Consider the following 14433-nt stretch of genomic DNA (forward strand, 5'->3'; position numbering starts at 1 on the left):
ACTACACATAACGGGTGTTCAATTACAAAAGTCATCAAGTTGGCGTCGCTTTTTTGATAGAATGAAACGTATGTGTTTTATTAATTTGTACCAATTTATACAATAAACATTTCCACGTTGTCACCTGTCATCGATTAAATTTTAGGTTAATTTTAGACATACTTTACAACGTTTACCAAAAATCAAAGCCAACTTGATGACTTTTTTAACTGTACACACGACAAATTTATTTAAAGAGGTTATCCTAAAATTCTGAATTTGCTTGATCAGGGGCGACGGAATGTCGATCTAAATAAATTTAGATGCATTTTTTAAATATTTAAAATAGTAAAATTTGAGAACTTTGGCTCAGGAGGCTTTCATGCACGATATCATTTTCTTATGTTTTAAAAGAGCGACATCCTTATAACCTACAAATAAAATATTAATCGATGTTATTAAGAATGCCATCGTTTTGAGAACATGAATAGAAAAATTAAAATTTTAAAGTAATCTATTCGGCAGTTGCAGCGAAATCCCAAAGACCATAAAACTGGACATTTATTTGTCTAAATGACACTTCTCAGTGTCTCCTCTACCCGTGTAAGTAAAAATACGAAACCGAGTTTTCTTCCAAATTAGCTCAGTATTTTTTTTAATCGAAATCTAGATTTCTAACGCCACGAACCAAAACTGCGCAATCACTCGATATCATCTTCGAGTGTAATTCCCCAAAGTGCGAATAATCTTGCCGCCGCCAGCTCCGGCGCGCCGTCAAAAGAAATCGTCCGTCAAGTGCCAATTTCGGCGTTGACTTTTCCGGTTCCGTTTCCGGGCCGCTCCGATCGGGGCGTGCATTCGTCTTGGCGGCGGCGGCGGTCGGGCCTCCTTCGTCCGCCCCTGTACGCGGGAGGGGAGCGAGCTCGGCGCAAGACAGTCTTTGCCGGTCAATACTCCACTAGCCGTACACACAGCGGCTGGATTTCTGTACACGGTCTGTGGCGACGAACCGCTCTGCATGTTGCGCGTGTGAGTGTGTTCTCCTCTTATGACACATGTGTACTTGTGGCAGACTTTTTCGCCCGATCGCGACTCTCTCCTAAAGCCGAATTTTCGCCCGGACGCCGCCGACGAACACTGCGTGGACTGTAAACAATCGGCTCTGATATGTGGTTGCTAAGGTTACAACGTCACATGGAAAACCTGTAGACGCGACATGAAGAAGAAATCTTTGCTGCTTTCTTTTTGGATATTTTCGTTTACAGTCGGTAAGTGGAGACGCAATCCCGAACCCCCCGTGGCCGTGCGTGCTTCCGCACGCACGAGAAGCGAAAAATTGGGACGAGAGCAGGGGCTTGAGGCGCGCCGGATGCATTCTGCGCGATTTTGGGTATTACAAAAAAAATAGATTTGGGGAAGTCGGGGTCGAGGTGGTTGTGGAGATCCGGAATCCGCTCCAGAGGCGTGGGTGTTGGGTGCGAGCTTACTTGTTTAATGAGTAAGCATTATTGCCGCATTTTTTTAATATTTGCAACATATTGCCAAGTTAGTAGGCTTAAATTGGGCGTGACGTCACTGAGAGTGGGCTCAGCAATTATTAGCGGATATAGGTGACCCACAGGGACTGAATGTGTATTAATTTATACAGTACAGTCACATTTTTATCGAAAATTAATCACGAATATAATCTTTCGTAACCATTCGTAAACGTTCTTATAAATTAAATTATTAACAAGAGAATTTTTTATTGTTTAAAAAGCGTGAACCCTAAAAATGTTTGTGATTATCAGCTAAACTTGGAGAGATTCCATCAATCTAGGCTCTTTCTTGCCCACTTCGATGAGAATAATGTTGAAAAAAAGAAGTTTAAAATGCGAGCGCAGAGAGCACGTTCAGGTGCAATTAAAAAAATGTCTATTGGTGTCCCTGGGAAGCTAAATTATTAAGAGTAATTTAAAAATGTGAGTGTAAACATTCTTTGACTTCGTACCTTGACAGGGAGACATCGAGGATTATTATAATAATAAACTAAGTAGTTTTGCTGACACTCCATTTATAAATGCTTTTGCTACTAAATTAATTTAAAAAAAGAAGATGCAGAATGCGAGTGCAGCGAGCACACTTAGATATTAATCAAAATTAATCGTTAGTGTCCATGGGAGACCAAATTATTATTAATGAGAGAATTTTCTGTCGTCTAAAAAAGAAAAAATATTTGTGATTATTTGTTAAAGTTGCAGTTACAATAGAACAGAAATAAATTCACTGAGACTCACATTTCTGTGACAATAAACTTGAAAAAAAGTTTAAAGTGCGAGCGCAGCGAGCACGTTCAGGTGGAATTTTAAAAATCTTTTGTTGGTCTTACTGAGAAGCTAAATTATTAAGAACAATTTTGTTTTTATTTAAAAATGTGAGTTTAATGCTTGTTTGTGATCACTAATAATCCTAGACTGCTCGCTACGCTCGCCCGTTAGAGGTTGGTTTTCGGAGTAATTTACCTTGACAGGGAGATCTCGAGAATTATTATAATAAAAACTAAATTAGCCTTGCTGACCATTCATTCGTAATTTTTTTCTAACACTAATTTATTTAAAAAAAGAATGTGCAGAATGCGAGTGCAGTGAGCACATTTAGATATTAATAAAAGTTATTCGTTAGTGTCCTTGGGAGGTCAGATTATTATTAATGGGAGAATTTTCTATCGTCTAAAAAAAGTGGATTCCAAAAATATTTGTGATTATTTGTTAAAGTTGCAGAGATTCCAGCAGTCTAGAAATGCTCGCTGCGCTCGTATTCGGTGGGTGTGTTTTTTGAAATCTATAGATTTATTCCTACAATAGAAACCAAATAAATTCATTGAGAGTCTTTTCTGCACACTTCTGGGACAAAGTTGAAAAAAGTAGTTCAAAATGCGAGCGCAGCGAGGTGTAATTTTAAAAATCATTTATCCGTGTCCCTGAGAAACTAAATTATTAGGAACAATTTTGTTGTTATTTAAAAATGTGAGCTTAAAGATTGTTTGTGAGCACTAATAATCCTAGACTTCTCGCTACGCTCGCCCTTTAAACGTTGTCTTTTTCGGAGTATAATTTATTCGCAAATGTTTTTATGACACTAAATTAATTAACAAAGAACATTCAGAATGCGAGTGCAGCGAGCATATTTAAATGTTATTAATAATGATTCGACTTTTTTCTTCTTCTGTGACAATAAAGTCGAAAAAAGAAGTTTAAAATGCGAGCGCAGCGAGCACGTTCAGGTGTAATTTTAAAAATCATTTATTGGTGTCCCCGAGAAGCTAAATTATTAAGAAGAATTTTGTTGTTATTTAAAAATGTGAGTTTAAAGATTGTGATCACTAATAATTATAGATATGCTCGCTACGCTCGCCTTTTAGAGCTTGAATTTTCCGAGTAATTTACCTTGACAGGGAGTTCTCGAGAATTATTATTTGGTGGCACAATAATAGGTTGGTACGCGAAGAAAGATAATCCGCTCTGTAGTCTAATGGTCAGGGCACCCTCCCGGAAAACGGGAAACGTGGTTCCTTCCCACCGGGGCAACAATATTTTTATTGGCTTACCTACAATTATAAGAAAAACTAAATTAGCCTTGCTGTGACCGTTCATATTTAGATGTTAAAAAAAAATGTATGTCCCTAGGAAGACAAACTATTATTAATGTCGTCTAAAAAAGACGGATCCTAAAAATATTTCTGATTGTGAAAGTTTGGGAGATTCCAGCAATCTAGAAATGCTCGCTGCGCTCGTGTTCTAACGGTGTATTTTTTAAGTCTATAGATTTATTCCTACAATAGAACCCAAACAACTTCACTGAGACTCTTTTCTGCACACTTTTGTGACTATAATGTTTAAAATGCGAGCGCAGCGAGCACTTTCAGGTGCAATTTTAAAAATGATTATTTATTGGTGTCCTGAGAAGCTAAATTATTAAGAACAGTTTTATTGTTACTTAACATTGTGAGTTTAAAGATTGTGATCATTAATATCTATGGGACTGAAACATCTTGAACGTGGTTGCTTCGCTCGCCTTTTAGAGGTTGCTTTTTTCAGAGTAGTTTACCTTGACAGGGAGATCTCAAGGATTATTATATATAATAATAAACTAAGTAGTCTTGCTAATGGTTTATTTGTAAATGCTTTTGACTCTAGATTTATTAAAAAATATATAATCATGTAATTTACAATAGAAGGCGAGTGCAGCGAGCACTTTTAGATGTTAAGCAAAATTTTCAGAATTTTCTGTTATCTAAAAAAAGGTGAATCCTAAAAATATTTGTAATTATTTGCTAAAATTGGGGAGATTCCAGCAATCTAGACGTGAGATATTGTTACGATGATCGGTGATTAAAAGTCGGCGTGGGTAAATCTCACTAATTTATTTCTCAATAATTCAAATTTACACGACTGATTACGCAGAGATTATGTTCAAAATAACTCCGGCGCAACTTCACTGAACTCTGTCTTGACCGAACTCGGCTCGTTCATTGAATAATCTCGTTCCCGGAGGTGGCCTCTATTTAAACCCATACTTCCCTTCTAGAAGAGTTCCGCAGTCAAGGTCTTTCAGGAATACCCATGGCGACTTTCGCTTCCAGGTTTTTCTTTAGCGAACGGCGCCCGGCCGCCGTCACGGACGATGAGTCACCGATCGTCGCCGTACATACTAGAACCCATAGGCGTCGTACCAGAGCGGCGTATGGGTTTATTTCGTAACAATATATTCTTACAATAGAACCTAAACAACTTCGCTGAGACTCTTTCCTGGCCACTTCTATGAGAATAAAACTGAAAAAGGAAGTTTAAAATGCACGTTAGGTTAATTATTAAGACCAATTTTGTTGTTATTTAAAAATGTAAGTTTAAAAATTGCCCTAAAGATTCTCCTAAAGATAATCCTGAACGTGCTCGCTACGCTTGCACTTTAGGCATTAGTTTTTTCAGAGTAATTTACCTTCACAGGGAGATCTCTAGAATTATCAGTTTCAGTGTTCCTGGGGAACTTATTATTAATGAGAGGATTTTTTATTTTCCAAAAAAGTGAATCTTGAAATTTTTGTGAATACTAAAGTCGGAAAGACCTCAGCAACCTGAGCGTACTCGCTGCGCTCGCATTCTAAATGTTTGTATTTTTAAAGTAATTAGTAAGTCTAAAAATTTATTAAACATTACAATAAAACCTAGACAGCTTCGTTGAGATTCTTTCTTACTTGTATGAGACTAAAGCGCAAAAAAATGTTTAGAATGCGAGCGCAGCGAGCACGTTGAGGTTTTAATAAAAAATAGTCTGAAGTTATAAAATTTTCAAGAAAATGGGTTCAGCCGATCTTGATTTGATTAATAAAATAGGCTCATTTATTAAGTTTTTTGAGTGACTTTGTATAAGTTATTATACTAGTTATTTATGGATCAAGGCCATAAAGAGGCACTTTTTCGGCCGATCTGAAGTTGAACGTTTTTTAGACGACTATACAGAAAAATAATAGAGTACGTAAGAGATTTTTTTGTTGTTGCTATTTTGCTTTTCCACCAAGAAAAAAATTGGTAGGTATAGTCACGGCTGCATAACACAATATTTAGTAAAGTAGAGTTCAAATAACGGCTCTTTTGGCTTTTTTTTATTTAAAAAAATTAAGAAAAACGTAAGGCGAAAAGTGACAAGTTAGTCCAAAAAAGTAATTTTGACATTTCAGTATGAAAAAATGACACATGATTGGGGACGTAGGACTAGATTTGTAATGATCGCCTAAAAAAAAAAACGATTAATGCATTGATAAATTACAACCATGGAGTTATTATATCTTGCTTAGTTTAGACAGGATTTATTCGGTAAAATTTTGAGATGGCGTCATTAATTTTTTGGAAGGGAGTAGACGAATAAATTTTGATTAACCACTTGGCATGCTTACGATAACCCCAAAACGTTCGCAACATTTTCTTTTTCAAAACTATGGATGCCTTGAATAAAAATTCAACATGGATTCATAAACTACACGTATGTTGTTTTATAAAATTTAAAATGTATCAGTTTTGAGGTGCCGTTTTCACATTGTTAGTGGGGATAATTAGACAAAGGTTGTTTAGAGTTTTCCCATCTGCATGATATTCATAACGTATACAAAATTTGACAAAAATCGACACAGACGGCGAACAGATAGACAGACAGACAGACGCAAACGTGGACCTATTTTTTCGTCAGATGGACCCTATTGAAATATTTAGCTTACTTTTCCTTTTCAGCCAAAAATAGAAAAGATTTTTTTATTAATTGGAATAAGTTGAAGTAGTATTAAATACGTCGTGACGTCATTATGGCACCATTGACAGACGGACTCAGCAATTATCCGCGAGTTCAGGAGCACCCAGGATGACATCAACAGAAATAGTTTTGCGGTCAAGTAAATGAACCGAATGTATAAAACTTCTTGGCATTTAGGCGTCTATAAATAGGCGTTTAATGAATGGACAGCGTGTGAAGTTGTGGGCACGATCCGATCGAAAAATTCAGTTTACTTTCGCTTTTAAAAATTACAGCAGTTTCAATGGCAAATTGTAACTAAAATAACATTAGAGCAAAAATATTTTATCCGCAAATTCTAGGCACGTTTAATTCTTTTATTTTATGGACGTTGTTTGTCTTTAAAAAAGTATGATAATTGTGAAATACTGATGTGTGAAAACAGCAGTGTGTGTATAATTAAATAAAATTTGAATTATGATTGATGGTCGTTGCGCTTGCTATTAAAATTGTGAAAAAGAAAATTGTTTTAGTCGGAAATGCGCCGAATTCGTAGGTTCAGAACAAGATGGAAAATGATGGTTATTTAATATCTTTATTGGGACCCTACGCAGTGAAACGAAGGCGGCGATTTACTGGCTGTTAAAATCAAATGTTTCCTACGAAAGAAGCGTCATAAATTATTTTAAGACAACTTAACTCACAAACGTAGTATCAGTTGTTGAAACTAGTAAGAAAAATTGGTCTAAAGAGTTTAGACAGTACTTCCCTCGCTGTCGGAAACTTGACGACTGCATGCCTATTGTGTTTTTTTTTCTCATTACATTTTTGTAGTGGGAATTTAAAAAAAAATTGCGATGACGTCATCAACATTTTTGCAAGGACACGTATATCAGTTGGGATAGATGTAGTGTAATACTAAGAATAAAATTATTATATTCTCAAATTTTCGGGAAAATGAATTGGGTCGTTTGAATATTGATTTGTAATAATCAATAAAATAACGAAACAATTTACTCACGTATACCTACGTATCAGAGGCAACTGAAAATCGTGTATGTATAAACATTGTTAATTTAAGATGACAGGCGTAACAGCATACGTGAGAGCCAAACACAGAAACTGTAAACAAAACGACCGTCGGTTTTATTGCTTCGACTTCCGCTTATTATATAAAACATTGGGTTTTATTTTAATTCTTGACGGTGAAATTCACAATTGGTTGATTATAAACATGTCTATTTCACATTCGCGGAATCAAGTGAACGCATAAAACAAATGCAGGTCTGTAATGTTAAAGTCGATGTAAATAAGCGTGCTACCCTTATGTTTCAACCGAGTTTTTCCTTTAACAAATTTTGTGTCTACCAAATTGGGTTGGTTGGGGTGTAATACTAATAATAAGTGTTGCCTTTAATTTAATCAATAAAATAAATTGACTTCATTAATTTTTTTGAACCACCTCTTAAGAAAATCTAAAAAATATGAATGGAATGATAAATCACAAGTACAAACTCATCATATTTTTTGCATTTTAGATAGGATTTATTCAGCAAAATTTAAGGGTGACGTCATCAATTTTTTTAGGAGGGATGAACAAATACATTTTGAACAAAAGTTTACCATGCTTATAATAACTTTAAAATATTCCCAAGATTTCAAAGCATTCGGTTTTGTAATTCCTGATTAAATCGATAAAATAAATTCACGCCTTCATTAATTTTTTTGAGTCACCCTGCATATGCAAATCCAAAAATATGAATGGAATGATAAATCACAAGTACAGACTCATCATATTTTGTACATTTTAGATACGATTTATTCGGAAAACTTTTGAGCTGACGTCATCAGTTTTTTGTAGAAGATAACCAAATATATTTTGACTAAAAATTTATTATGCTCTTTATAACCTTAAAACATCTGCAAGATTTCAAAGCATTCGGTTTTGTAGTTCCTGATTAAATCAATAAAATAAATTTACGCATTCATTAATTTTTTTGAGTCACTCTGTATATGCAAATCCAAAAAATATGAATGGAGTGATAAATGACAAGTACAGGCTCATCATATTTTGTACATTTTAGATATGATTTATTCGGCAAACTTTCGAGCTGACGTCATCAAGTTTTTGGAGGGGATAAGCAAATATATTTTGACTAAACATTTATTATGCTCTTTATGACCTTAAAACATCTGCAAGATTTCAGAGCATTCGGTTTTGTAGTTCCTGATTAAATCAATAAAATATATTTACGCATTCATTAATTTTTTTGAGTCACCCTGTATATGCAAATCCAAAAAATATTAATGGAGTGATAGTTCACAAGTACAGACTCATCATATTTTGTACATTTTAGATATGATTTATTCCACAAACTTTTGAGCTGACGTCATCAAGTTTTTGGAGGGGATAAGCAAATATTTTTTGACTAAAGATTTATGATGCTCTTTATAGCCTTAAAACATCTGCAACATTTCAAAGCATTCTGGTTAGCAGATTAAAAATTAAATTTCAAAATGTTGTTTTATAATTTTGATTTTTTTTCCAAAAATCTGGACGTTTCGGGTGAAAAGTCGATTCAGAGTTGTAAACTACATGTGTAGGACTATGTTATTTTATACAATTGAAAACCCATTTACTATGTACAATTTTGAAGTGACGTCATCGCTTTAGTGGTGGGGATGATTCGACAAATTTTGGTTAGCGTTTTACCATCTACATGATATTCTTAATATAAGTACAAAATTTCACAACAATCGGTCGAGTACTTTCGGAGATTATCTGTCTAATAAAAATCCGTGACAACAGACGGACAGACGGACAGACGGACAGACGGACAGACGGACGGACAGACGGACAGACGGACAGACGGACAGACGGACAGACGGACAGACGGACAGACAGACGGAAATGGGAGACCTATTTTTTCGTCTTCTAGGGGTCATGAAAGATCGAGAAAACGTAAAAGTAGAGAGTCGGCCGACGGACTCGATTACAATACTTCCTTTGCTTACGCTCGGGAAGTAAAAAATCGCAAAGTTTTTATTTTAAGCTCCACTTCGCTGTTAGGGGAAGTGTGCTTCGAACTGTCGATTGTCTCCATTTTCCGTTATAATTATCCCTTATTTCTCGAAAATTGATTTTGTGACTGAATACGATGGGAGTGAATTGGAGGACGACGAAATATCCCTTTGTTATACCTTAATCAGATTAAGTGGCAACGGCTTCTGACGACAAGTCTTAATAACGTTATCCCAAAATTCAGGCATTTCGGTAGTTTTTAGCATCGTATTGGAAACACGTAATAAATTACTCAGACCAAGCAAGCTTCGAGATGGTCGACAACCTTGGTAGAAATTTAGTGCCGAATTTTTCGTGACCAATAACCGCGAATTTTATGTTCTTCGATAAAATACCCGTAGAAATGTTGACACTTAAGTTCAGATGGGTAATAACCATCGAGATTGTTCCTTAAAGAGTAATGAGACAAGATCGTCTCGTGAGCTTTACGTTTCCAGATTACCAAGTCTTCGATAAGTTATTACCACCCAAAAATGAAAATATCCGTTTTGCCAACACATTTGACGTACACCTGTGGATTGTAAACACCGCCTTTGACACATGGTGGCTAACGTTCCGACGTTACACGGAAAACCTCTAGAAGAAATCCAGTCGCTTTCTTTTCACGTCGTTTATAGTCGAGAACATGCATGTAATCCCGGACCTCCCGCGGTTGTGTAAACGCTTTCCGTACACAATATAGTCGGAAAAAATCGGGCCGAGAGCAGGTTCTTGAGGCGCGCCGGATGTGTTTGTCAACAAATTTAAAAACCTCAAGGGACAATATTTGCCGCCCAAATACTACGTGCGCCTAATGAGGAGCAAATTTACACGGAGAAAAAATACACTGTTTCTGTTTATAAAGTAACGTAACATGTTAGAGCGAGTGGGCCTAAAAGAAAATAAACAAATTCAACGAGCCGAGCCGCCAGCTATTTTTACTGAATTAGGTAGACACCGGTATTGTCATGTATTCCCGAATAAGGGAAAGGGAGGGAGCGCACGGAGGGTGAGCATCGAGGGAAAACATTCGCTCGATGTGTCGCAGTGGCGGCAGTAATTAAGAAAAACACCACCGGTGAAAAGTGAATTTTTTATCGATCAGTGACTTTTTATGACGTCATTGTGTAGGGTTGATCAAGCCCGAGAGTGACATTAACTGAAATAGCTGCGGTCGGTTAAATCAAGCGAAATGTATAAAATTTATAAATACGCGTTTAAAGATTCACAAGGTTGGTGAATTTATTAGGGTTCACTATTTAAAAATTCTGATGGTTTAAGCGACACTCGGTAATAATATACCCAGTCGACATATTTCATCCATTCATCACACGGACGCATGTTTAAGTTTAAATATAGTTGCAAAATGTTGACGTGTGATGACATGACTGATAACTACTCTCTTTTATTTTGCAGCGTTCCCACAGTGTGTGGTAATAAAATAATTTGAATCCACTGACACTCGACATGCTGTGTTACGATTACCGACCCAAAACTGATCATATTAACATAATTTGTTATCTCTGACACACGTGAAGAACGTGTTTTGTTTACAGTGAGTGATGACGACGGTTTTTAAGGCAACGGTGAGCAACAAATGCGTTTGATGATAGTTCGTTTTTCTCGACTGTGATTATAATTGTTTAATTTTGTTACCTTGGTTTTTCAAGAACTTTATTTTTACTTCCCGAAAAAAAAAATTAACAAAGTATTGTATCTAGTCCACCGGGCGACTGCTTCATTCGTATTTCCTCGACGTTTCATGACTCCTAGACTACGAAAAAATAGGACTCTCGTTTCTGTTTGTCCGCCGTTATTTGATACCTCGACACAGACGCTTTTTTAGAGGTTACGAAACGTCCAGAAAACATGAAAGTGGGAAGTGGTCCGATAGACTCGAGTACTATACCTCATCGTTCGCTTATGCTCAATTTTTGATTTTCCGATTTTTTGACCTTTGACTTTTCGATTTTTCTATTTCTCGATTTTCAATTTCTCCATTTTTCGTTTTTCCGATTTCTCAATATCGATTTTTCAACATTTTGTTTTTCCATTTCTCAATTTTTGGATTTTCGATATTTCAGTTTCTTGATTTTTCGATTTTTCTACTTTTCGACTTTTCGCTTTCTTGATTTTTCGATTGATATTCAATTTTTCGATTTTTTTAATTTTCGATTTCGTGGTTTTTCAATTTTTCGATTTTCCGACTTTTTTGATTTATCGATTTCGTGATTTCCACAGTTTTCGACTTTTCGATTTTTCAATTTCTCAATTTTCCAATATTTCGACTTTTAGAATCTTCGGTTTTTGTGATTTTTCGACTTCCAAGTTTTCGATTTCTTGATCTTTCAATTTTTGAATTCTTTTGGTTTTTTCAATTTTGGGTTTTTCGATTTTTTGACTTTTCGACTTTGTGATTTTTTTAATCTTTCAACTTTTCGTTTCTTCAATTCTCAGTTTTTAAATTTTTCGATATTTCGACATTTCGATTTCTCGATTTTTTGACTTTTTGATTTTTCGACATTTCGTTTTCTCGATTTTTCGGCTTTTGATTTCCAGAGTATTTGACTTTTCGATTTTTCGACTTTTCCTTCCTAGATTTTTCAATTTCTAAGTTTTTCAATTTTTCTATTTCTCTATTTTCTTATTTTACGAGTTTTCCATTTTTCGAATTTTCGGTTTTTGATTTTCCGATTTCCCGATTTTTCAGTTTCTCCATTTTTCGTTTTTTCAATTTCTCAATTTATCCATTTTTTTATATTTCGATTTCCCGATTTTTCAATTTCTTTTATTTATCGATTTCTTGATTTCTAGATTTTTCGGCTTTTCGATTCCTCAATTTTCCGATGTTTCGACTTTTTGACTTCTCGTTTCCTTGATTTCTCGATTTTTCGACTTTTCTATTTTCCGATTTTTCCTTTCTCGATTTTCAACTTTCCAATCTCGGTTGAGAATCTTAGAAATCTTTCGATTTTTCGACTTTTCGACTTCTCGAGTTTTCCATTTATAGGTTTATCGATTTTTCAACATTTAGAATTTTCCACAATTTTGGGTTTCGATATTTCGACTTTTTGATTTTTAGATTTTTCAACTTTTCGTTTTTTCATTTCTCAGTTTTTCAATTTTTCGATATTTCGACATTTCGATTTGTCGATTTTTCAACTTTTCGGTTTCTTGATTTTTTGACTTTTCGATTTTTCTTTTGATTTCTTCAGTTTTGGGTTTTTCGATTTTTCGGCTTTTCGACATTTTGGTTTTTTGATTTTTCGTTTTTCATTTCTTTGATATTTCGACGTTCCGATTTCTCGATTTTTTTATTTTTCTATTTTCAACTTTTGAGTTTCATGATTTTTCGCTTTATCGATTTTTCGATCTTTTGACTTTTCGATTTTCAGCTATTCTTTTCTTGATTTTTCAGTTTTTTGATTTGTCAAAATTTTGATTTCCCTATTTTTCTATTTTTGATTTTTCGGTTTCTCAATTTGTGGACCTTTCGATTTTTCTACTTCTCGAATTTTCGGTTCATATATCAATTTTTTGATTTTGTTATTTTTGGATATCTTGACTTTCCAATTTCTCAATTTTCCGATATTTCGACTTTTCGACTTCTCGTCTCCTCGTTTTATCGATTTTTCGACTTTTCAAATTTTTCCATTTTTCGATTTATCGATTTCTCGGATTATCGATTTTTAAACTTTTAGAATTCTCGATTTTTGCGATTTTTCAATTTCTTGATTTTTCAATTTTTGAATTCGTTTAGTTTCCTCAGTTTTGGGTTTTTGGTTTTCAATTTTTTCATATTTCGACGTTTCGATTTCTCGATTTTTTGATTTTTTTATTTTTCAACTTTTGTTTTTCACGATCTTTCGCTTTATCGATTTTTCGATCTTTTGATTTTTCGATTTTCAGCTATTCTTTTCTCGATTTTTCAATTTTCTGATTTGTCAAAATTTCGATGTCCCGATTTTTCTATTTTTGACTTTTCGGGTTTCTTAATTTTTCGATTTTTTACTTTTCGATTTTTCGACTTTTCGTTACGCCATTTTCTTCAATTTTTGATTTATGATTTTCCGGTTTTCAACCTTTGACTTTTCGAATTCTCTATAGAACTCGATTTTTCATTTTCTCTGTTTTTGAATTTTTCGACATTTCGACGTTTCCATTTCTCGATTTTTCGATTTTTCTATTTTCAACTTTTGGGTTTCTCGATTTTTCGCTTTATCGATTTTTCGATCTTTTGACTTTTCGATTTTCAGCTATTCTTTTCTTGATTTTTCAATTTTTTGATTTGACAAAATTTCGATTTCCCGATTTTTCTATTTTTGACTTTTCGGTTACTCAATTTTTGGACCTTTCGAATTTTCTACTTCTCGAATTTTCGGTTTCTCGATTTTTCGGTTCATATATCATTTTTCAATTTTTTTATTTTTGGATAACTTGGTTTTTCAATTTTTCGATTTTTCGAATTTTCGACTTTTCAAATTTTTCAATTTTTCGACTTATCGGTTTTTAAACTTTTAGAATTTTCGGTTTTTGCGGTTTTTAGATTTCTTGATTTTTCAATTTTTGAATTCTTTTAGTTTCCTCAGTTTTTGATTTCTCGATTTTTCGACTTTTCGTTACGCCATTTTCTTCAATTTTTCGATTTTTCGATTTATGTTTTTCCGGTTTTCAACCTTTGACTTTTCGATTTCTCTATTTCTCGATTTTTCATTTTCTCCATTTTTCAATTTTTCGACATTTCGACGTTTCCATTTCTCGATTTTTCGATTTTTCTATTTTTGACTTTTCGGTTTCTCAATTTTTGGACCTTTCGATTTTTCCACTTCTCGAATTTTCGGTTTCTCGATTTTTCGGTTCATATATAAACTTTTCGATTTTTTAATTTTTGGATATCTTGATTTTTCAATTTTTCGATTTTTCGAATTTTGGACTTTCCAATTTCTCAATTTTCCAATATTTCGACTTCTCGTCTCCTCGTTTTATCGATTTTTCGAATTTTCAAATTTTTCAAATTTTTCGATTTCTCGATTTTTAAACTTTTAGAATTTTCGGTTTTTGCGATTTTTCGATTTCTTGATTTTTCAATTTTTGAATTCTTTTTGTTTCCTGAGTTTTGGGTTTTTCGATTT

General features: G+C 34.3%; 1 protein-coding gene across 2 annotated transcripts in view; it reads left to right on the plus strand.

The window, feature by feature from the left end:
• The first annotated feature begins 948 nt into the window (after positions 1-948).
• Dtn (detonator) overlaps positions 949-14433 on the plus strand; it is a 221214-nt gene continuing 207729 nt past the window's right edge. For both annotated transcript variants that reach the window (XM_064066820.1, XM_064066829.1), the window contains exon 1: positions 949-1247. In XM_064066820.1, coding sequence (XP_063922890.1) covers positions 1196-1247 — 52 coding nt within the window. In that variant the 5' untranslated portion in view covers positions 949-1195. The remainder of the gene's footprint in view (positions 1248-14433) is intronic.

The sequence above is a fragment of the Zophobas morio genome, unplaced genomic scaffold, assembly GCF_036711695.1.
Source record: "Zophobas morio isolate AGI-343-1 ecotype UQ-CSIRO unplaced genomic scaffold, CSIRO_AGI_Zmor_V1 ptg000004l, whole genome shotgun sequence".
NCBI classification, from domain to species: domain Eukaryota; kingdom Metazoa; phylum Arthropoda; class Insecta; order Coleoptera; family Tenebrionidae; genus Zophobas; species Zophobas morio.